The sequence below is a fragment of the Schistocerca nitens genome, chromosome 6 (genome assembly GCF_023898315.1).
Source record: "Schistocerca nitens isolate TAMUIC-IGC-003100 chromosome 6, iqSchNite1.1, whole genome shotgun sequence".
Lineage (NCBI taxonomy): Eukaryota > Metazoa > Arthropoda > Insecta > Orthoptera > Acrididae > Schistocerca > Schistocerca nitens.
Window position 1 is genome coordinate 125394438 of NC_064619.1, and position 26065 is coordinate 125420502.

A 26065-nucleotide genomic window follows, 5' to 3' on the forward strand; every position below is an offset into this window, starting at 1 on the left:
ATGTGATCAACCCACCGCAGGGTGCTAAATCCCAGTAATGTCAGTAATTCGTTCTTCCTGAGGTGTGTTACAGAACAGGAAATCCTGAGAACCATTTCCAACTTAAAAGTAAGTACATCCAGTGGCTGGGATGACATCTCAGCCAAATTTCTGAAAGAATGCAGTAATGAGTTAATAAAGCCACTGCAACATTTAATAAACAGCTCTTTCAGACAGGGGTCATTTCCTGACTTGTTAAAAGTCACTGAAATAAGACCAGTGCATAAAAAGGGAAAAACTACTGATGTACAAAACTGTTGAGTCCCTCAGGGAAGTATTATTGGGCCTTTTCTGTTCATTGTGTACATCAATGATATAATAATTCCAAAAAATGCAGACCTTGTGAATTATGCCGACGACACCTCCTTCATAATCTGGGGCCCTACAAAACAGCTAGCAGTGCAAAATAATATGAAGAACACTAGCCTCATCACAGAATACAGGGTGATTCAAAAAGAATACCACAACTTTAGGAATTTAAAACTCTGCAACGACAAAAGGCAGAGCTAAGCACTATCTGTCGGCGAATTAAGGGAGCTATAAAGTTTCATTTAGTTGTACATTTGTTCGCTTGAGGCGCTGTTGACTAGGCGTCAGCGTCAGTTGATACTAAGATGGCGACCGCTCAACAGAAAGCTTTTTGTGTTATTGAGTACGGCAGAAGTGAATCGACGACAGTTGTTCAGCGTGCATTTCGAACGAAGTATGGTGTTAAACCTCCTGATAGGTGGTGTATTAAACGTTGGTATAAACAGTTTACAGAGAATGGGTGTTTGTGCAAAGGGAAAAGTTCCGGACGGCCGAGAACGAGTGATGAAAATGTAGCACGCATCCAGCAAGCATTTGTTCGCAGCCAAGGAAAATCGACTCGCAGAGCTTGCAGAGAGCTGCAAATTCCACAATCAACTGTATGGAGAGTCCTACGAAAAAGGTTAGTTATGAAACCTGAACGTCAACTACCCGAGGCGATGGATAGGCCGCCAGGCAGCCCGTGACAGAGCACTTCATCACTGGCCTCCAAGAAGCCCTGATCTTACCCCCTGCGATTTTTTCTTATGGGGGTATGTTAAGGATATGGTGTTTCGGCCACCTCTCCCAGCCACCATTGATGATTTGAAACGAGAAATAACAGCAGCTATCCAAACTGTTACGCCTGATATGCTACAGAGAGTGTGGAACGAGTTGGAGTATCGGGTTGATATTGCTGGTGTGTCTGGAGGGGGCCATATTGAACATCTCTGAACTTGTTTTTGAGTGAAAAAAAAAACCTTTTTAAATACTCTTTGTAATGATGTATAACAGAAGGTTATATTATGTTTCTTTCATTAAATACACATTTTTAAAGTTGTGGTATTCTTTTTGAATCACCCTGTATATGACTAAAAAAATTGGCATTAAATAAGGAAAAGACAATTCTAATGGAGTTTATGCTAAACTACAAATCAAGACAAGTGGATACTGAGCCAGAGTTATCAATTGAAACAATTGATAAACATAAATTCCTCGGTATTATAGTTGATGAACATCTTACATGGAAGGAGCACATCAGCTACATGTGTAAAAAAATCTCGTGTAATACCTACCAGCTAAAACGCCTTTCTAACATAATAGCGTCACCAGTCTTAAGACAAATCTATTTTGGTATTATACACTCCCACCTACAATACGGTATTGAGATTTGGGGCGGGGCACCAACGGTATACATGGATAGGGCTTTTAGAGCCCAGAAGAAAGTAATTAGGATAATAGGAAATATTAGTACATGTCAATCCTGTAGAGAATACTTCATTAAGTGTAATATACTAACAGTGTATTCATTATATGTTCCAAGGACTATACTGTTTGTAAAAGAAAATATGGAGCACAGTATAATAGATAGTGATATCCATAGTTATAATACAAGGAAGAAAGAGGATTACCACATAAAATTCAGAAATAAAAAAGGAACTGATCATAATCCATTTTCTGCTGGAAGATCTTTTTTTACAACAGACTGCCAAATACCATAAAAATGTTAAAGGGAAACATATTTAAAATAAAATTAAAGCAGCTGTTAATTGCTAAATGTTTGTACTCCATCAAGGATTTTTAATGTTGTATGTACTTTATTTCTACTACTAAACTATTATTATTGTTCATGTATGTACTGACTGACTATGTCCACGACTGTGAAAGTTATTATGGACAAATAAACCATTATTATTATTATACACTCTGATTCAGTTCCTGATGTACCTGCCAAAAATCCTTCAGAACACAATATGTGAAAATAATATGATAAAGATACGCAGCAATTCATCTTCAAAAAATCTAGGACTACTGCTATTTTCATATGATGTGTAATCTGAATCATCCTTTCAATCATCTGCAGACTCGTCAAGGACTTTGTAAATCATTTGCTCCAAACTTGTTTCCTCCTTACTGCACGTCTTGAAACATAATCAACAAAAATCACACAAAATGCTCAAAACAGAGACAACTTAAAATCAGGTAACGCCCACCACACAAGAAACAGGAAGAAAGATTTTAAAACTGAAGACTTATCTGCTGATACCACTACTGCCATCCAGCAATCACAGCAGATACTAAGAAGTGTGTAGACCACACAGAAGTTCGTGGGACGTGTAAATATGCGTTCAACAGCACAGAAAATCATAGTAACTGGCTTGACATAATATAATGTCCACCTGCACATTCCCTTTTCCCGCAAGCACCACAATAGTACGTCAGCCGCACGCTATGTGTTATAAGAAAAGAAAATACTGACTTTGTTATTTATTATAGAACAGTAATAATAGAACAGAATTTTTTAAATTTCAAGAGTTCGTTTGGATTTCCCAGCTTTTCAAGGTTATGTAAGGTTCACAGCTAATTGCCTGTTTTCAAGGATTCAAGGATTGCTAGCCACCATGTTATTGCATCTATGTAGACAAGAGAACAGTCAATAACGTCACAAAATCAGGTAATTCACCCCTTCCAGGAACAGATGACACTCTTGCCCATATTGGCAGATAAAAATTCTTCACCAGCTTCGATAAGTGCTCTGAATACTATCCAATTCCTATAGCTACAAAAGATCAGGAAAAAATAGCTTCTGTTGCGCCTTCTAGGCATTACATAACCTTGGCATGCCCTCTGGACTCTGAAACACTCCTGTTACATTTCAATGTATTGCCAATTTATTTTTATGTGGTTAACAGCTGACCACATGTCTAATATACCTGGATGACAACTGTCTTTTCAAGTATGATGAGAGAACATTCTGAGCAACTAAGAAATGTTCTAACTCATGCCAGAGACATTAATCTAAATTTCAGATCAGAAAACTGCAGTTATCGCCATCATGAGGGCACTTTCTATACTATAGAATTTTGGAGGAGGTATTGAACAGAATTGGGGAGAAGAGAGAATTTCAGAGGAGGTATTGAACAGAATTGGGGAGAAGAGAAGTTTGTGGCACAACGTGACTAGAAGAAGGGATAAGTTGCTAGGACATGTTCTGAGGCATCAAGGGATCACCAATTTAGTATTGGAGGGCAGCGTGGAGGGTAAAAATCGTAGAGGGAGACCAAGAGATGAATACACTAAGCAGATTCAGAAGGATGTAGGTTGCAGTAGGTACTGGGAGATGAAGAAGCTTGCACAGGATAGAGTAGCATGGAGAGCTGCATCAAACCAGTCTCAGGACTGAAGACCACCACCACCACCACCACCACCACCACCACAACAACAACAACAACAACAACAACAACAGAATTTCAGCAGATGGTGTAAGACAATACCCACCCCAACAGACACAGTGAACAATTTTCCAGCACTGAGGAATGTTATAGGATTGCAATTTTGTGTTAACATATTACAAGAGTCGTTTTTAAAGAAAGAACCAATTTGTAATGAAGTAAGAGAAAGTTTATTTATGAACGTAAATTGTATCACAAACTATAATTATACTTTTTTTCACTTTTCAACAGTCGACTTGAACATTTAAACATTTGTCAAGTCGGGGCATCAGCTTCTGGATCCCAGCATCAAAGAACTCCACCTCCTGACCATTCAAGCAGTTAGTAACAGTTTCTTTCAACATGTCATTTTCCAAGCACTTTTCACCAAGAAATTCCTTCTGTTTTGGACACAGATGGAAGTCTGATTGTGCTAAGCCAGGGCGGTATGGTGGATGATCCAGTAATTCCCAATAAAAGTTGTCCAGTTGTGTCTTTGCTCTAGGCACAATGTGAGGCTGAGCACTGTCATGAGGCAGAACAGAGCCGCTATAGAGCACTCCCTGCCAGTGATTTTGAATAGCATGCCTAAGCTTTTATTGTCATTCCTCTTGGCAAGAAGTCTAACAGAAGAACACCTTTCCGGTCCCAAAACATTGTGGCTATGATTTTCCGTGTTGAAGGTTCTTGTTTGGATTTCTGTGGTTTCATCAGGGAGTTTGAATGATGTCACTCACTGTATTGATGTTTATTCTCTGGAGTGCTGTGCACAATCCAAGCTTCATCACCTGTCACAATGTGACTCATCACCATCCTTGTGATAGCGGTCCAAAACAGACAAAAACTGTGCCATTCACTTTGTTTTGTGTTCTTTTGTCAACATTTTGTACACATTTCTTTGTCGTGAAGTTTGTCAGTAAGACTGTGAAAAACTGCTGATCATGAATTTTTGCAAAAATTTCTGATGCAGATGTCCAATAGCGCAGTGCCTGTTTTGTGAATGGCCTCATCAAACTTTTGTGTCAAGTTTTCAGTCGTGACAGTGGGCTGCACAGATCGTTTTTCATCATGAACATTTTGTACTTTCTTCAGTAAACAGCCTACACAACTTACACCCAGTTTTATCATTCATTACATCTGCACCATAATCTACAAAATGCTTCTGATGAATTTCAGCATGATGAACTTGTTTCGCATTTAACAACCAAATAACCAAGCACACTTCATAATTGGCAAGATTACCAAGTAACACGGCAAAAAGTGAAGCAGTATAAACCATAACTGACAGCAGTAGAGACGGGAAATGTAATGGCGGCGTAGGGAGAGTGTGGCCAAAAGTGGCTGACCATGAACAGATGTCAAGTGACAGAATGTGAGGACGCAATGTTTGGGGTTTAAGGGCGCTCGACTACTGAGGTCATTAGCACCCAGTCACAATTGTTAGAGCACATAGAATCTAGTAAAACTAGGGGGGGGGGGGGGGGGGGACGGCGACACCAGAAAGTTCTTACAAAGAGGCAGATAAAATAAGTGAAACAGTTAGATGTCTGTTGACAAGCCAGTCAAAGTAATAAAACGAAGAACACGAGCAGCTGCTCGAGCGTCATCAGCTAAAATATCCTGTAAAGTAGATGGCAGAGACAGGACAACACGAGATTGACTAAAACGGGGACACAACAATAAAACATGGCGCACTTTTAATGCATGACCACAAGGGCACTGCGGGGCTGGGTCACCAGAGAGCAGGTAGCGGTGGCTAAACCGGCAATGCCCAATCCGCAACCTTAAACCGGCAATGCCCAATCCGCAACCTGGTCAGAAGGACCTCTTCTCGCCGAGATGGTCGGGAGGAGGTTGTCCTAACAGTTGGGAACGGTTTCACTGCCCGGAGCTTGTTTCCTTGAAGTGACGACCAAGTATCCCACCACAACGACACAAGCCTCTTACAAACAACCCCATGAACGTCAGATGACGGGACACAGTGGGAGGCTGGCCGAGGCAGGAGGACTGCAGCCTTGGCTGCAGCATCAGCAGCCTCATTCCCAGGCACTCCTACATGTCCGGGAACCCACAGAAAGCTGACAGGAGAGCCATCTGCAGCAAAAGAATAGAGGGACTGCTGGATCCGTTGCACCAAGGGATGGACCGGATATGGAGCTCCAAGGCTCTGAAGAGCACTGAGTGAATCAGAGCAGAGTACATACGATGAATGGCGGTGGCGGCGGGCATACTGAACGGCCTGATGTAGAGCAAAAAGCTCGGCCGTAAAGCTGGAACATTGGTCGAGGAGCCGGTATTTAAAGGCGACGGCCCCGACGACAAAGGCACAGCCGACACCATCGTCAGTTTTGGAGCCATCAGTGTAAATAAAGGTGCGACTGGCAAGTCGCACACGAAGTTCGACAAACCGTGAGCAATACACTGCAGCCGGAGTACCCTCCTTCGGGAGCGAGCTGAGGTCGAGAAATATGAACCGGAGCCTGGAGCCAAGGAGGTGTCGGGCTCTCACCCTCTTACTGCAGAAGGGAACCCCTTTTTGTCTGAATAGTTGACTGTGAGAGAGCCATGTTAAAAGTGAAAGAAATTCATACAACTTCATCTGTCTTGGCTTATACTGATTTTGAGCTAACTTTTATCCTGTCACAATAATATTATGAGAGGGAAAGTGGTACTCACCATATAGCGGAGATGCTGAGTCGCAGATAGGCACAAAAAATACTCTCACAATGACATCTTTTGTGTGTGTGTGTGTGTGTGTGTGTGTGTGCGCGCGCGCGCCACACACGCACACTCACACACGACTCGAGTCTCAGGCAACTGAAACCACAATGCGAGCAGCAGTGACAGTGCATGGAGTGGCAACTGGGTGGGGGTAAGGAGGAGGCTGGAGCGGGAAGGGGAGGGATACTATGGTGGCGAGGGCGGACAGCAAAGTGCTGCAGGTTAGACTATGGTCAGGGGAGAGGTGGAAGGGGGGAAGGGAAGTAGTGGACAATGAGAGAAATAAAGAGACTGAGTATGGTGGTGGAATGACAGTTGTGTAGTGCTAGAATGGGAACAGGGAAAAGGCTGGATGCATGAGGACAGTGACCAACAAAGGTTGAGGCCAGGAGGGTTATGGGAACATAGGATGTATTGCAGGGAAAGTTCCCACCAGTGCAATTCAGAAAAGCTGGTGTCGGTGGTAAGGATGTAAACTACTGGATATTCCTTCCAGTATTATTACGCTGACACAGCATTTACATGGTGACAAAGTTTATTTATTACATTGCAGCCAAGCTGAAAATCTAATCACCAACACTACATAACAACTGTGACTGTAACAAATAATCAGTTATAATTTTCCACCTTTTGCTACATTTCTCTTGAGACATTGTTTGCCCTTACATATCCTTTAAAAATTTGATGAAAAACAGCCGTACATTTGTTTCAAGTATTATCCTCTTATCTACACACATCAAAAAAAGTTTTGCATCACCCCGGTTCCCAGAACTCCTGAAGATAGACGTTGACTGTGGATATTATATCACAGACACAGTCCCTTTGACTGTTCAGAGATGTCACTAAACCCGCCCAAAGATGTGCCTATTAGACAGAGGGGGTCCGACAGCTGATCAGTTCCGGTCATTTCACCAAGATGACGGCTCCTGTTGTCTGTAGTTGAATCATGCCCAAATAGTCAATACCGCGGTTCTATCACATGCGCATTGTTACTTTGTGCCAGGAAGGCCTCTCAATGAGGGAACTGTCCAGGTGTCTCAGAGTGAACCAAAGCAATGTCGTTCGGATATGGAGGAGATACAGGGAGACAGGAACTGTCGATGACATGCCTCACTCTGGCCGCCCAAGAGCTACTACTGCAGTGGATGACGTCCACCTACGGATTATGGCTCAGAGGAACCCTGACAGCAATGCCACCGTGTTGAACAATGCTTTTTGTGCAACCACAGAATGTCGTGTTATGGCTCAAACTGTGCACAATAGCCTGCATGAGGCACAACTTCACTCCCGACGTGCGTGGTGAGGTTCATCTTTGTAAACACGACACCATGCAGTGCGCTACAGATGGGCTCCAACAACATGCCGAATAGACTGCTCAGGATTGGCATCACGTTCTCTTCACCGATGAGTGTCGCATATGCTTTCGACCAGACAATTGTCGGAAATGTGTTAGGAGGCAACCCGGTCAGGCTGAACGCCTTCGACTCACTGTCCAGGGAGTGCAGCAAGGTGGAGAGTTCCTGCTGCTTTGGGGTGGCATTATGTGGGGCCGATGTACGCTGCTGGTGGTCATGGAAGGTGGCTGTATGATACGTGAATGCCATCCTCCGACCGATGGTGCAACCATACCAGCGAGGCATTCGTCTTCATGGACAACAATTCGCGCCCCCATCATGCATATCTTGTGATTGACTTCCTTCAGAATAACGACATCGCTCGACTGGAGTGGCCAGCATTTTCTTCAGACATGAAACCTATCAAACATGCCAGGGATACATTGAAAAGGGCTGTTTATGAACAAAGGGCTGTTTATGGACGACATCAACCACCACCTACTCTGAGGGATCTATGCTGAATCACCGTTGAGGATTAGGACAATGTGGACCAACAGTGCCTTAATGAACTTGTGGATAAATTGCCTATTGGCTTCTGTCTCGGGTTCTTCGGCCGACGTTCATCTAATGATTTTTCTGACGTTTCGCCAGCACGAGTGGCTGGCATTGTCAAAGCTTCACCCTCCATTGCCGGTGGTGAACTGGAGCCGAGCTCGCGGGCGCAGACTATATGTACCTGACGCGCCAACGTCCGAGGGCTTCTCCGCGGTCATTTCCGGTGCGGTTCTCCTCTTGCTACCTGCGACGGTCGTTCGCTGCAGTACGGGAAGCCAGGATCCGTTGACCTTAAGGCTTTCCTCTTTCTTGTTCAAACTGTTCGCGTGTTTTTGTATTTCTACAGCTTCTCTGAACAAGCGCGTGTGATAGTGCTCCTCTACAGCCAGAACTTCCGTGTCGGCGAATTTTATTACGTGGTCGGTCTCATTCAGTGCGTGTTCTGCCACGGCCGATTTCTCCACCTGCCCCAACCTGCAGTGTCGCTTATGCTCCTTGATCCTGGTGTTAATGGATCGTCCAGTCATCCCGACATAAACTTTTCCGCATGTGCATGGTATGCGGTATATTCCCGACATTGAAAGTGGGTCTCTTTTCTCCTTCGCCGATCTAAGACACTCTTTGATCTTCCTTGTCGGTTTGAAGATCGTCTTTACGCCATGTTTGCGCAATATACGGCCGATTCTGTCCGTCACTCTGGGAATGTATGGCAGAAAGGCCGTACCCGACATTTCTTTTTCTGGTTCCTTACTTCGCCGAGTGTTTGGCTCAGTTACACTTCTAATATAATTTGTGGAGTACCCATTGCTCCTCAGGACTGTTTCCAGGTGTTGCATTTCTCGTTTGAGGTGTTGCGGCTCACATATTCGTCCTGCTCTCGTTACGAGCGTACTAATCATGCCCCTTTTCTGGCTCGGGTGGTGGTTTGACAGTTTGTGCAGGTATCGGTCCGTGTGAGTCGGTTTTCGATACACGCTGTGTCCCAGGTTTTCGCCGTCCCTTGTGACCAGCACATCTAGAAATGGCAGTTTCTTGTCCTTTTCTACTTCCATGGTAAATGTTATGTTGGCATGGAGGCTGTTCAAGTGTCTTAGGAAGTCACCGAGCTGTTCTTCACCATGGCTCCACACCACGAAAGTATCATCGACGTACCTGTACCACACCTTAGGTTTGCAAGTGGCCGAGTCCAGTGCCTGTGCTTCGAATTGTTCCATGAAGAAGTTGGCCACCACTGGACTGAGAGGACTACCCATGGCGACGCCTTCCAGCTGTTCGTAGAAGTCGCCATTCCACGTGAAATAGCTCGTGGTGAGACATGCATGGAAGAGCTTTCTGATGTCTAGCGGGAAAATGGAACCGATGTGCTCCAGAGCGTCACTGAGTGGCACTTTCGTAAATAACGAAACAACATCAAAGCTGACCAGGATGTCGTTTGGTGCAAGCTTCAGTTTCTTCAGCTTCTCAATGAAATGTCCTGAGTCCTTAATGTATGTGTCGGTCTTCCCCACGTGTGGTTGGAGCAGAGAGGCCAAGTGTTTTGCCAGCTTATATGTCGGTGATCCAGGAGCGCTAACGATCGGTCTCAGTGGAACGTTGTTCTTATGGATCTTGGGTAATCCATACAGCCGAGGTGGTAGGGCTTCTGTGTTGCGCAGGTTTCTCTGTATGTCCGCCGGCAGAGAAGACGCCTTGATCAATCGATTCGTATTCCGTGTGATACGTTGCGTCGGATCTGCGCTTAGTTTTCGGTACGTCGTCGGATCTAATAGGTCTCGGATCTTTTGCTCATAATCTTCGGTCTTCATTACAACGGTCGCATTCCCCTTATCGGCAGGCAGTACCAATATACTCTTGTCGGCGTTGAGATTCTTGATGGCTTGTACCTCTTCTTTCTTCAGGTTGCAAGCTGGCGGTTTTGCTCGGCGCAGTATCCTGGCTGTTTCCGTGCGTATTTCCTCTGCCCTTTCACAAGGAAGGGCACGAATGGCTGCTTCGGTGTTGGCAATGATGTCCTCCATAGGTATGGTTCTCGGGATGATAGCGAAATTCCCTCCTTTTTGAAGAACAGACACTTCCGCTTCGGTCAATTGTCGTTCAGTGAGGTTGACCACTGTGTGTGACATGTCGGGAGTCGCCTTGTCGGTCTGCTTCCGGCATCTTTCAAACTTTTTCTTCTGTCGCTCGGTGCAGCGCTCGAGTTCGTTCTGCATGCTCCTGTGAGTGATGCTGTCGATCTTGTTCCAGTCGTCTCGATGCATTCTGCTACTTAGTTGATAGAAAATGTCCAGAAGTTCCTGATCCGTTCTTGCCAAGTCTCTCCGTGTTGTATGTATTCGCTCACGAAGAAAAGCTCGTTCCATTCTGTCGTAGATACGATGTGCTTGGGCGGTGGTGCAAGCGCCTATTCACCACCGCCCAAGCACATCGTATCTACGACAGAATGGAACGAGCTTTTCTTCGTGAGCGAATACATACAACACGGAGAGACTTGGCAAGAACGGATCAGGAACTTCTGGACATTTTCTATCAACTAAGTAGCAGAATGCATCGAGACGACTGGAACAAGATCGACAGCATCACTCACAGGAGCATGCAGAACGAACTCGAGCGCTGCACCGAGCGACAGAAGAAAAAGTTTGAAAGATGCCGGAAGCAGACCGACAAGGCGACTCCCGACATGTCACACACAGTGGTCAACCTCACTGAACGACAATTGACCGAAGCGGAAGTGTCTGTTCTTCAAAAAGGAGGGAATTTCGCTATCATCCCGAGAACCATACCTATGGAGGACATCATTGCCAACACCGAAGCAGCCATTCGTGCCCTTCCTTGTGAAAGGGCAGAGGAAATACGCACGGAAACAGCCAGGATACTGCGCCGAGCAAAACCGCCAGCTTGCAACCTGAAGAAAGAAGAGGTACAAGCCATCAAGAATCTCAACGCCGACAAGAGTATATTGGTACTGCCTGCCGATAAGGGGAATGCGACCGTCGTAATGAAGACCGAAGATTATGAGCAAAAGATCCGAGACCTATTAGATCCGACGACGTACCGAAAACTAAGCGCAGATCCGACGCAACGTATCACACGGAATACGAATCGATTGATCAAGGCGTCTTCTCTGCCGGCGGACATACAGAGAAACCTGCGCAACACAGAAGCCCTACCACCTCGGCTGTATGGATTACCCAAGATCCATAAGAACAACGTTCCACTGAGACCGATCGTTAGCGCTCCTGGATCACCGACATATAAGCTGGCAAAACACTTGGCCTCTCTGCTCCAACCACACGTGGGGAAGACCGACACATACATTAAGGACTCAGGACATTTCATTGAGAAGCTGAAGAAACTGAAGCTTGCACCAAACGACATCCTGGTCAGCTTTGATGTTGTTTCGTTATTTACGAAAGTGCCACTCAGTGACGCTCTGGAGCACATCGGTTCCATTTTCCCGCTAGACATCAGAAAGCTCTTCCATGCATGTCTCACCACGAGCTATTTCACGTGGAATGGCGACTTCTACGAACAGCTGGAAGGCGTCGCCATGGGTAGTCCTCTCAGTCCAGTGGTGGCCAACTTCTTCATGGAACAATTCGAAGCACAGGCACTGGACTCGGCCACTTGCAAACCTAAGGTGTGGTACAGGTACGTCGATGATACTTTCGTGGTGTGGAGCCATGGTGAAGAACAGCTCGGTGACTTCCTAAGACACTTGAACAGCCTCCATGCCAACATAACATTTACCATGGAAGTAGAAAAGGACAAGAAACTGCCATTTCTAGATGTGCTGGTCACAAGGGACGGCGAAAACCTGGGACACAGCGTGTATCGAAAACCGACTCACACGGACCGATACCTGCACAAACTGTCAAACCACCACCCGAGCCAGAAAAGGGGCATGATTAGTACGCTCGTAACGAGAGCAGGACGAATATGTGAGCCGCAACACCTCAAACGAGAAATGCAACACCTGGAAACAGTCCTGAGGAGCAATGGGTACTCCACAAATTATATTAGAAGTGTAACTGAGCCAAACACTCGGCGAAGTAAGGAACCAGAAAAAGAAATGTCGGGTACGGCCTTTCTGCCATACATTCCCAGAGTGACGGACAGAATCGGCCGTATATTGCGCAAACATGGCGTAAAGACGATCTTCAAACCGACAAGGAAGATCAAAGAGTGTCTTAGATCGGCGAAGGAGAAAAGAGACCCACTTTCAATGTCGGGAATATACCGCATACCATGCACATGCGGAAAAGTTTATGTCGGGATGACTGGACGATCCATTAACACCAGGATCAAGGAGCATAAGCGACACTGCAGGTTGGGGCAGGTGGAGAAATCGGCCGTGGCAGAACACGCACTGAATGAGACCGACCACGTAATAAAATTCGCCGACACGGAAGTTCTGGCTGTAGAGAACCACTATCACACGCGCTTGTTCAGAGAAGCTGTAGAAATACAAAAACACGCGAACAGTTTGAACAAGAAAGAGGAAAGCCTTAAGGTCAACGGATCCTGGCTTCCCGTACTGCAGCGAACGACCGTCGCAGGTAGCAAGAGGAGAACCGCACCGGAAATGACCGCGGAGAAGCCCTCGGACGTTGGCGCGCCAGGTACATATAGTCTGCGCCCGCGAGCTCGGCTCCAGTTCACCACCGGCAATGGAGGGTGAAGCTTTGACAATGCCAGCCACTCGTGCTGGCGAAACGTCAGAAAAATCATTAGATGAACGTCGGCCGAAGAACCCGAGACAGAAGCCAATAGGCAATTTGTCAACAAGTGGCCACGAAAGCCTCAACAATTTTGTAACTTGTGGATAGTATGCCATGACGAATACAGGCATGCATCAATGAAAGAGGACGTGCTACTGGGTATTAAAGGTACCAGTGTGGACAGCAATCTGAACCACCACTTCTCAAGGTATTGCTGTATGGTGGTACAACATGCAATGTGTTGCTTTCACGAGCAGTAAAAAGGGAGGAAATGATGTTTATGTTGATGGCTTGCTGATTGGAAAATCTTGGTTCAAGAAAAGAGAGAGCCACAAGATTACCTGGTACAGCCAAGACGTAATGAGAAAGTCGATAGATGACTACATCCTGTACGATAGTAAGATGAATAGGAACATCACTAACATAAAGGTAATGCCATCAGAAGCCCTGGATAGCGACCACCATTTGCTGGTAATGAACCTGTGAGGAACTAAGGATAATAAAGGGACAGAAAACCAGGAAAGACATATAAGGGTATCGAAGTTGAAGCAGGAAGAAAGCAGGCTACAGTGCCTACAAGTAGTAAAGGAAAGGATGAACCAAAAACAGTAGAAGAGGAATGGGGTAGATTCAAGGGAACATTAGTAAGTGCGGCGGAAGCAATATGTGAGAGGACAGTAATAAAAAGAGATGGAAATAAACACCCTGGTGGAATGATAAAACAAAGGATATAGTACAGAAGAAGAATAGGGAGTTTAGGGTATGGTTCCAGAAGAGAACAGTAGAGACAAGAGAAGAGTATCAGGCAAGAAAGAAAGAAGCAAAAACAGTGGTGGCGGGGGAAAGAAGAAAGTGGATTGAACAGTGGACCAGAATGATGGCGGAGGATAGTGAAGGTTCAAAAAAGCTGTTATATGGGATGATTAAAAGTAAGACGATGAACGGTATGACATATTATGCTCGAATGGTGAACAAAAGTGGACAAGATGTAGAGAATAAGGAGGAACTCAAGAATATGTGGAAGGAGTATTTTGAAGAACTCCTGAACCCGAATGGAGACCTGGATGAGGAGGAACAAGTCTAGGAGGAAAAAAGAGGAGGAACAGCAAATAGAATAAGACCTTATTTGGGGAGAAGTGGAACAGGCATTGGGCAAGATGAAGGGAGGGAAGTCACCAGGTCTGGATGAGATGGTGAGAGCAGCAGGAGAGGTGGGGAGTATTGAGTAATGTAAATTGCGTGGAGACAGAAGATGATCCCAGAAGACTGGAAGAAGGGAATAATTGTCCCAATCTTTAAGAAGGGAAACAGAAAAGAGAGCAAGAACTATCAGGGGATAACACTGACGAATCATTGTGCAAAGATCTTTGAGAAAATTTTGGAAGCACGAATTTGGGCAAAATCAGAAGAAAGAATGAGAGGAGAGCAACATGGCTTCAGAACAGAAAGGTCCATGGTGGATCTATTTTTTTCTGTAAGACAACTGTAGGAACAGCACTATGAATATGGAATAGATCTACTAATCACCTTCCTGGAAATTGAAAAAGCGTATGATAGTGTACATAGAAGCAAAGTGTGGAAAGACCTGGAGAACAGATGAGTAGCTAAACAGATTATTTTTAGGATAAGGCAAATGTACCATGGAAGTGTGAGCTGTGTGAAAGTGGGAGGAGAGAGGTCAGCTTGGATTGAACACAAAAATGGCTCGAGACAGGGAAGTGCACTTTCACCATTACTCTTCAATTTTAGTGATGGATGATATAATGAGTACATAGTAGCACAAGTAATTGATGAAAGGAAGATGAAAGCTATGGTGTTTGCAGATGATCTGATGATTTGGGGGAATAAGGAGGATTAAGTACAAGAGCAGTTGGGCGTTAAGGGAACACAGTACAACAATATGTGATGAAATTTAGTATAAGTAAGATTGAGATGATTATCACAAGAAAGGAGGAGAGAGGAACAACTGAAATAACAATTTGGGGGGGGGGGGGGCAACGATTGAGGAGAGTGGAGAGTTTCAAGTACTTAGGAAGCCTAACACAGGAAGCTGGAAAAAAACGGCATATAAATAAACAAGCAGGGCAGAAAAGCAGAAGAATTTCGGAAGAATGTCAGAGGCCTGATATGGAGCTAGGATGTACCCCAAATCAGTAGAAAGGTTATATACCAGTCATACTATGTCCCGATCCTGACATTTGCATTTGACATTTAAATCAGAAACCTGGGTTATGAAAGGAAGAGAGAAAAGCAGAATCCAAGCTAGTGACAAAATTCTTGAGAAACATTACTGGAGTGACAAAGATAGACGGGATAAGAACTGAGAGGATCAGGGAATTAACAAATGTGGAACCATTACAGGAGGAGACAGAGAAATCAAGGCTGAGATGGTATGGACATGTTAAGAGAATGGAGGAAAAGAGGATACATGAGATGAAACTGGAAGGAAAGAGACGAAGAGGAAGTCTGAGGGACAGATGGCTGAAAGGAGTGCAGAATGCGTCCAGAAGAAAGGAGAAATCTCAATAACAAATTGAAAAATCTTTGTATTCCAGAGAGGAATGGCACCAAAGACTGGAGCCTCATGTTATATACATGGAGATTAGGTTGGGTTCAATATATATCAATAAAGAGAGGATTTGGTAGACCTACATATTGTGAGAGTCCAAGTCTGGCTAAGTATGGTCTATAATTATATTATATACAAGTAAGGGCACAATTTCAAATAGCACTGACCCTAATGAAACCCCTTCTCATCAAAGACTACTGGCTTCCAGCTGATAATTTCTACATCTCTCCGCAACTGGCAAACCACCTTATTACAAAGAAAACTGACATACATGGCTTGTGCGGCCTTCTAGGAAAGACATGCCATTAAACTATCACAGTAAGAAATTTAAAAAGTGAGATATTGTTGCTTTTTGGAGGTTAAAGTTATAGCAAACAAGATGAAACAGCCCGCACGATGTGCCTTATTTTGAACATTATCCATAATGCAGAAATGAAAAATGTAAATAAAATATCATACAGACACAATGGGAGGAGTGGCTAAAGTTGATCAGCATATAGCAAACAATCCATTAACACTGAAAGGAGTGATAAAATACTACCAAAAATATTTGTCGAAGTACTTGAATTGGTTCTCTGGAATACATTCAGCTTGTAAAAGAGATCTGGAGGCACAAAGAATGCTCTTGATTTTCATGTGGCAGTGACTGAGCAGATGAAAGCTGAATATCACAGGAAGGAATTCTCTCCAAAAGCACATGGCCATACATCAACAATCACTAATACCATCTGTCTAACTGACCATCATGTCCCATCGTTATCCCAGCTACTGCAAAGAAGTAGGACCCTACCAGAATCTGTGGGATGTGCAGCCAAGTTCAGGGGCAAATGAGAAGAAAAATAAGAGGGAATAGCAATATATGTGAGTGTGTGAAGAATGTGATGTACCTCTATGTATTGTACCACACTACAGAGCCTTTACACAGTCATGAACATATGAAGGTGAATGTTGTGCAAGAGTGTATTATCATAATTTTTATTGATTATCAAAAACACTACAAACAGTTTTTGAAAGATATTCAAATAACATATTTTGTTCTAAGACATTTTATTCTTTGTGGAGTTATTTTATAAACGTAAGTATATTTGGGGTTTTAATATAACCTTTTTTTAACATTCTCTAATTATCCTTTAAGTGAATAATTTGGTAAAGTTTGAAATTCAGCAATAAAAAATTTTAAATTTTTGCACATACTTTTACAGACTTGGAAGAAAGATGGGAAAATGCAGAGGACTGTCACAAAGTATGGCGCCTTTTGCGAGACATCAGCTGTTGAAAAACTGGATATCCCACATGAGAAAGGAAGCAGGGAGCTAACAGATATTATGCAGCTGCACAAAAAGCAAAGTTGGAATCTGAAGCAGTATTTTCACAACAGCAATTCATCAATCCATAAAGCAACAGTGGCAGCTGACATTAATTACAAACCTTTCAGTCTAATAGAAACATTTGTTAACTGTCACAACGTCTACATTAATACGAAGATAATAGGCTGGTTTATAAAAGAAATGCCCAGGAAATATCTCAGCTAGGATAATACTGATTTGCAAGCCTCAAACAACTGGTTGACCAATGCCAGTTTACACGCAGAAACTGAGGGTTGTCTAACACTGATACAACATCCAGGTAATTACAACAAGGAGCTGCTGAACATACATCCTTAAAGAACAAGGAACAGATGATAGCAACAGCAAGTATTGGGAGGTCACAAGGAGACAGTATCACACATTACATCCAGATGTAAAACCTTGGCACCCACAGAATGTTTGAAAAGGCATGATGAAGTCGGCAGAATAATCCACGAAAAGTATCAATTAATGAAAGAGCTTCCTTGTTACTTAAACCATTATTATTATTATTTATTCCTGACATAACGATACAGCAGTTGGAAGAAGCTTCCACGCTTGAATTTCAGCGGCTCTAGTATTTCAGATTGTAAAAGTGGTCCTGGTGGTTATAGGCACACTGGGCATTTGAATACGATTGACAATGATGAAATATCCGTTGCCACTTACAGAAAGCCACTATGAATTTCTTTATCCTTTGAGTAAGTGACCCAAGTGATGAATACTTGGGACACGTTAAAACTGTGCCAGACCCAGATACTTGGCTTTCACTGTTGGTGCTGGTGCACTAGCAACTGTAACTAAATTTACACAAGGTTCTCTCAGTCTTACATATTCTTTACACTGTGAACGGACCAGCAGCACAGTTTAATAATATTTAACACAACATCTACACAGTGGCAACATGACTTGATAACATTTCCGAAACCATTGGTCTCTCACTAGCTGCACAGTGGAGATATTGTGACAGACAGACACAGCACTGAAAAATTCTTATGGGCAACAGAACATGGCACTTCTCATACTTACTCTTAAATGATCTGGATCATGTTTGATGTGACATTTTCTAAGGCACTGGTGTCCACATCGTAAGCGGTTCTCGCAAGGATGTGGGCAGAAGATTTTTTCTGCTTTCTGGTGACAGGGCTTCACAGTTTCGTGGCCACACGGAAGCTTAATAAGAACGCTAACTGTACATAGCTGCTTAGCTGCATCTCTGTTGCCCTCAACTTCTAGAGTATGGCCACAAGGCAATATCTTCACGACTTTATTTCCACAGATGCCACAGACACCACACTCTTCATAACACTGTTTCTCACACTGATGACCAAACTTGCAGCCTGCTGGTGATCTGAAAATGTGAAATAACAAAGGATGACAGACTGTCACACAGAAACTGTTTTGATGTAACCGGTTACAACTAACAATTGACAGAAACAGTCATCAATTACACACAATAATGACCCTGAACATTTGAAACAGATTTACTGGAAACTCTGCATCACACCATCCCTGTGAAAACAAACTGTGGTGACTAAAACTGTACACGATGTTGTTCATGCTCATGTCAACAAACCCTTGGCTGTATCTATATGCTAATCTGTACTTGCTAATATCAAATGGTGTTGCCTTATACCAACTTGGTAAGATAAAAACACACATATCTGAAAGAAAAAAACTGTACTGACTTTCAGTATTTGTGTACTTCTAACAACATACAATAGCTTGCAGTTTCCCTTTTGTATCTGAAGTTAAAGTTTGAAACTCTTTGACTCATTTTAAAATATGGTAGTTGATAAAGGTATGCACTGGGCATTCCAGTTCTGAGAATAAAATAATTTTTAAAATTTTATCACATTTTCAGTAATATTACAGTGCTTTATTTACAGCAAGTGCATTTATTTTGCTAGTGGATTAAAGACGAAACATCCATTAGGAAATTTCTATCCCCTCTCTTTGGAAATATCATTACAAGTAACCAATGAAAGGAAAGAAAAAAATTGAAAATGCCAGAGATTCTGCCATTTGGATTTGAGTCTTACAATATTTCACACAGAGGACATTAGAAACTATAAAATAATTATAAATGATTAACAGATTTACAATCACTTAAAGAACACACACACACACATACACACACACACACACACACAAAGAGAGAGAGAGAGAGAGAGAGAGAGAGAGAGAGACTTATATTTGTGACAACAACCAGGTATTTTCAGTAACCAATTTTGTTCAAAGGTTAAAAATGAACCTACAACAGACAAAAACTGTAGTGCGAACATCCAAGCCTTTTCAAAATTCTACAACCATCACAAAACTAGAGAAGGAAGCTGCTTACACATTACTTTAGTAATGTTCCCTAGGTTGATGGTTATTCCAATGTGTCAATTAGTTTCAAATACTGGCTATTAAAAATGTTATGTTATCCATCCATCTCTTGACACAGTGTGGATAATACAAGCTCTTAGACTTCAGCTACTGCTGCTACTGTCTTATGGTAGCATGAAACCGGTCATGATTGAGCCAATAAAACTATTTACAACTGAAGCAATTTATTATTTAATTCTATGGTGCTTCGTTGCAGGTGTCCTGTTAACCAAATTTTATACAATCCTTAGAATTGTCCCCAGAACTGATCACTCGTTCCTGGTTCAAAGTTGGGTGGAAGGCTTGAAGCATAGATCATGGATGCTCTGTAACAAGCCTTCACTTAAAACTTCCAAGATTTAAACCACAATGTTGGGGGCAGTAGGATCCCACTAAATGGCCCATGTGCGCACTACGCATCGAATGCTGCTAACATTGCAGCTAACTGTGTGTCAGATGCACTAAAATGTTTGTTAGATCAGGTGGCGTTCCATTAAATTCAGCTCATGATATCTGTAGGAGAACCCCCTTCATTCAGTATTAGTATAAAATTCGAAGATATGTACCAACATCTCCTCCCCCAAAACTAAAGTATTGAAATGCTAGTGGTCAAGTGCTAAAGCATTCAAAATCAAGTACCAAAGCACTTACAGAAAGCAAGTACAGTGCACTGGCTAAACTCTAAGTTCACAGTAGCGAGATTTTTGGAATGAATCTGAGTGCTATCTAAAGGACTGGATAATGGCACATAGAGGAGACTTCAATCATCTTTTATTTATTGGGAAAATTACTGTTCTATAAATCATGCACGAGTGCAGCTAAGCTGTGAAACAATACCACACACTTTACCTGAAAGCTACTCAGAACAAAGAGTTCAGACTCCCAATCATGATAGAAAAATATTACATCTAATGGCATCTTTGAGAATGTAAACACTGAAACTGTATCAGAGGCCATTAGACACTTGCACTTTGTGTTAATTTACACACTCAGTAGACTAAACAAATAGACAGTAGTGACATGTCTCAAGGAGGAAATTGAAACATTTATCTCGGGGCAGAGGCATGTCAGAGAACTCAGGTTAAGGTTTAAAAAGAAGTTGATAACTACTGTATACTGTATAGATACATACCTAGCAGAGCAGTTTGTGATATGGGGGGAGAAGGGAGAGAGAAGAAAGAGAAACTTATAAAAGGGACTGAGAATAATACATATGAGATGCAGGGCAAAGCACAGGGCTATAGATAGAGATATGCTAAACGAAATTCATTTGGCTGTCGAAAGGGCAATGCATGAAGCTTTCGGTTACTGCTGTAGCTGAATCGTATCAAAAGATAAATGACAATCTGAAGAAATTCCGGTCATATGTAAGGACTGTAAGTGGCACCAAAGATGATGTCCAGATCCTCAAAGATAACACGTGAACTACAATTCAGGATAGCAAATCAAAGTAGAAATCCATTTTCAGATGTTCCTTTACAAAGGAGACTCCGTGAGTACCACCCAATTTAATTCACTGCAAAGAAGAGTGAATATAATGTCAAGGTGGTCAGAAACAACTGAAATTCAACAAATCACCAGGGCCAAATGGATCCCTACCAGATTCTATATAGAATTTGCAGCTGTGAATTAATCGCTCTTTTAACCAAAATGTACCGTAGATCCATCAAACAAAACACTGTGCTCAGTAGTTAGAATATAGGGACAGATACTGGCCATCTACAAGACAACTAGTAAAAGTGACTGACTAAACTGTTATCTAATACCACTAACATCCATCTGTCATAGAATCTTATAGCATAGTCTGAGCTCATAAACCTTGACCTTGCAGAACACAATGCCAGCTTTACTCGTATGGCGTCCTGAGAGCCACAAATAAAAAAAAAAAAAATAAAAAATAAAAAAATAAAATAAAAAAAATCTATCAAGTGGATGCAGTATTCATTAATTTCCAAAATGCATTTGACTCCATACAATACACAAGCTTGGTAATGAAAGTAGAATAATGGGAGGTAGGAAGGGGGGGGGGGGATGAAAACAATTTTTGAAAAATCACGTAACTGAATTGATAAAAATTCTACTCACCAAGCGGCGGCAGGAGAACACACATATAAAAAGTATTAAAAGTTTGCAAGCTTTTGCAGCCAGTAGCTCCTCCTTCTGGCAGAAGGGTTGAAGGGAAAGGAAGAGGGTGAAGGAAAAAGCTGGCGAGGTTCAGGAAAAGGGTAGAGTTTGGAAAAGCCACACAGGACCCTGGGTCAGGGAAGACTAACCTGATGGGATGAGAAAGAAAGACTGATTGTTGTGGATTGCACCAAGCAAGATTTGAAAACATGAGAGCTTAAAGGTGGAAGATGGGGTATTAAACAAGACAGAGATTGCTGTCAAAACATTGTGTATGAGTTAATAAGAGAGAAAAGCTAAGTGCATTGTATGTAGTAGAGATGGGAGGTGCAAAAGCTATTCAAGGTGTGGTGGGCAAAATGTCTGACAGGATACACCTCATTTCAGGGCCAATTTCAGGAAGACATGACCTTCTTGAAATAACTGATTAATACATTCAAGACCAGGATAATACCGAGTGAAAAGTGTTGTACTCCTCAAATGTATATTGGAGGAATCAGCAGTACCAGAAAAAGAACAAGACGACCTGGTAACTGCTTTTGAACTAGGCTGTAACCATCCCTGCTGTAAGATTTGTCCTATGCACCCTCCTACCACCACTTACACCAGTCCTGTAACCAGCAAAACATACACTATCGAAGGGAGAGTCACCTGTGAAACAACACATTGTATACAGCTGTTATGTAAATACTGTTCGGTCTTTTACATTGGCTTGACTAACACCAAGTTATCCACAGAATATTCTGTTGAAAAGCATGCTCAATAACATGGCAGTTGTGACCATGGTGTCTATTTCACCACACACACCATCTGGACTTTTCCCCAGACACCTGTTTCTCAGAACTCAGCAGATGGGAACTGGCACTACAACATGTCCTTCATTCTTACCACCCAACTGGTCTTAATTTGTGTTAATTTCTTCAGTCTCAGCATTTCTTCACAGTAAATATTCCTTTCTTCACTCCCTTTCAGTTTCCCGAATCTTTCATTTTCTGACCTATTTTTTGCTGCCCCTCCCACCTCTACCACATACAATACACTTAGCTTTTCACTCTTATTAACTTGCGCATGATGTTTTAGCAGTAGTCTGTCTTGCATATTACCCCGTCTTCCAGCTTTGGGCTCTGATGTTTTCAAATCTCGTCCGGTGCAGCCCCCAACGATCAGTCTTCCCTTCTTATCCCTATTCGTTAAGTCTCCCCTGATACAGGGTCTTGTGTGACTTTCCATGCTGTATCCCTTTTCCTGAACCTCACCAGTCACTTTCCTTCTCTTCCTTCCCCTCCAACCTTTATGCTTGAAGTAGGAGACACTGGCTTCGAAAGTTTGCAAACTTTAATATCTTTTATATGTGTGTTCTCTTGTCACCGCTTGGTGACTAGATCTTTTGGCAGGGAGGATGTAGTCTGTTGTCTTAGATGGAGAGTCATCAACAGATGTAAATATAAAATCAAGGGTGGGAAAAGTGTCAGGATCCTTGCTGTTTACGATGTATATTAATGACCTATCTGACAATATTAATAGTAACCTCAGACATTTTGCACATGATGCCATTATCTATAGTGAAGTAGTGAACTGGAGGGAAAAAAATTACACTGATGCTCAGTCAGGTTTTGATAAGATTTCAAAGTGATGAAAAGATTGCCAACTTCCTTTAAATGTTCAGAAATGTAAAAATGTGCACTTCGAGAGAGAGAGAGAGAGAGAGAGAGAGAGAGAGAGAGAGAGAGAGAGATGAGTGTGAATTCAGTGTCAATGAGACAGAACTTGGATCAGTCAACTTGAACTAATACCTGGGAGTAACAATTAATTTGTAAGGATATTAAATTGGATCAGTCATATGTAAAGCCGGTGGTAGGTTTCAGTTCACTGATATGATATGGAGAACGTTTGATCAATCCAAAAAACGAGGTTGGTTACAGAACAGTGGTAAGGCCCATCCTAGAATATTGACCGAGTGTGTGGTACACACGTCAAATAGCACTAGCAGGAGATATCAAATGCATACAAAAGGCTGTATGGATTTTTACACATTTGCGTTATCCGTAAGAGATCAGCACTGAAATGTTGAAAAACCTTAAGTTGCAGACACTTGAGGATAGATATCAAATAAACCACACAAGTATAGTTACATGGTACCATGAACTAGTACAAAGTGGGGAGAGGAGTGTACCTCTGCCTGCTATGTGTAAACACATAGTTAATCACATGTTCGCCAGATCATTTGAATGATTCTTTTATAAAATTTATGTGGAACAATTAAGGATATGTATACATGATTAGTGTTATCATTAACTAATATATTTTTAGACCTATTCAAGCAACATCATAAAAACTACATGCTTTTTTATTTTTATTTTATGTGAGCCACAAGTTTTTAAATAATAATTAATAAACAGAATATGCAGAGTGTCCAGGTGAAACAATTGGAGGTTTGATTGGTAACTTGCTTTGCTAGCTGTTCACATGTTTAATGTTATTGAGCAAATGATTAAAAATTTATGTTGCTCCATAGTGAACCCATTTCCGAGCCATTGGCAGCTTTAATGATAGGTAATAAGAGAAATTTTTTCTGGTTCTCAAATTGTGATAGATTATTTATGATGAATTTCATTAGCGAGTATATGTATTCTGATGGTGCAGTTAAAACACTTAACCCCCCCCCCCCCAGAGGAACTGCGAAGACAGGACTATGACTAATTACAGCATGCACAGATGCACTGAAACCATCAAGCTACTCATGCTCCATATCTGAGTGTAATGTTTTACAGTCATATGTAGATTTAAAAAGAAACAAGCTCATTAGGCTGGAAAAAAATCAGAAATAATTATATAATTTTATTATTAAAGAATAGGGATGTATACCAGAACAAATTAAACAAAAAGTCCAGAAAATTAGGAAATCAACATCATACAGTTATAGACAAACAGAACAATGATTACAGACATTCAGTGGTCTGGTGGCTCAGTGGGTATGTGGCAGATCACAAATCTGAAGATCAGAGATTCAATCTGAGATCAGTCCTAAGATACTGTGTGTCACGTATTACTTATTTCAAGTCTGACAGTGATTTGTTAGACATGAAAAATGCAAAGCTGCATGATGGTTCGGACTCCCTACAACAGGCTGAGTGGATCAGTTCAAAGCATACCACCTACAACAGGACCTATCCAGTAAAGCACTGTGATCTTCAAATCAACATTTAATTTGAATCAGAGTTTACTGAGGTAAACAACAAAGATGTTACAGTTATGACGACACCAAAGAAAAGAAAATATCCAGTGGAACATAGCACCTACTGTAAAGAAAGCGAGTGCTGCAAGAGAAGAAAAAAGAAGCACAGTTGATTATTTTGAAGTGAACAACAATATCCCAAAATGTCTTCATGAGGCTGTAATGACCAACAATCAGAATTTATTACGATAAACAAACAAATGATAACAGTAAAAAGGTGAAGAACACGATTAATGTGGGTAGTAAAGACCACATGGCATCAGTTAAAGTTTAACCAACAGAGGGAACACTGCACACAAATCAACTTATTTGTTTCAATTCTTGCTCATTTCAAGAGATGAACTGCAAGCTCAGAAACTAACAGAGAAAATAATGCAATTCCTCAAGAAATACAAGTTGAATTACATAAAGCAAGCGGAGATATGAAGAGATGTCTTCAACTTAGAATGTTATCTTCAAAGTAAGTACCAACCTATCTTTTCCTTCATTGTTCAAATATAAATACAGTACTAGCACGTCTTTGATGGAATATAAATAATGGAAGGTGTAAAAGTAACAATTCACCATATAGTTGAGGTGTTGAGTTGTCAAGAGGCACATAAACAAGACCAAAAATGTTGCTACATTTTGGACAAATCATTCTTCAGGGCTAATATAACATATAAATACACCTACATACACCTGCACACCTACACTGTCCTGCTGACTACAATGTGAGAGCACAGCAACTCAAATGGGGTGAGAGGCTAGGTTGGCTAGAGTTGTGTTGGCTAGAGTGGATGAGCAGAGAAACTACTTGGGGAGCAGTGGGGACAAGTTGGGAAGGATTGCTGACAGCTAGTAGATGCAGTATTGGCCGCTATCCAGTTGCCGCACTTTCAAATATGCACGACACCCGGTTACACTGCTGCGTTTCCTACAGGTGCCCCATAGCACTGCCATGAACAATTACACCACTGCTAGTGAGATGCAAGCTCCTCCGGAGCTCCTGTGGAGGTGGACTTTGGGTCTAACATCCACACACAGATCCCTTTTTTGGGCGTTTGTCAGATGAATGACATTTAGAGACTTTCATAGTGGCCAGTGTTCGACATCTTCTGAATAGACACTGTATTGAATAATGACAGATTTATAGACCTTTTGTATCTGTATATATCTCTGCATTCAAATCTACTGTTAGCAACTGATGCTGATACTTCAGGCAACATATTTATGTATTATTTTAACAGACGTAGAATAAATTAACATCTGAATTCTCTGTTCACAAACGGCATCTGTTCCACGCTTCTGTATCCACTAAAGAACCTGTGCAAGGGAGACATAACAGTAGCAATA

The 26065-nt window shown here is 42.1% G+C and overlaps 1 protein-coding gene across 1 annotated transcript in view; it reads right to left on the bottom strand.

Annotated features, from left to right (window-relative positions):
* Positions 1–26065, bottom strand: part of LOC126263751 (NFX1-type zinc finger-containing protein 1-like) — a 272319-nt gene that overhangs the window by 125538 nt on the left and 120716 nt on the right. Inside the window, exon 8 of the mRNA XM_049960939.1 lies at positions 18031–18352. Coding sequence (XP_049816896.1) covers positions 18031–18352 — 322 coding nt within the window. The remainder of the gene's footprint in view (positions 1–18030; positions 18353–26065) is intronic.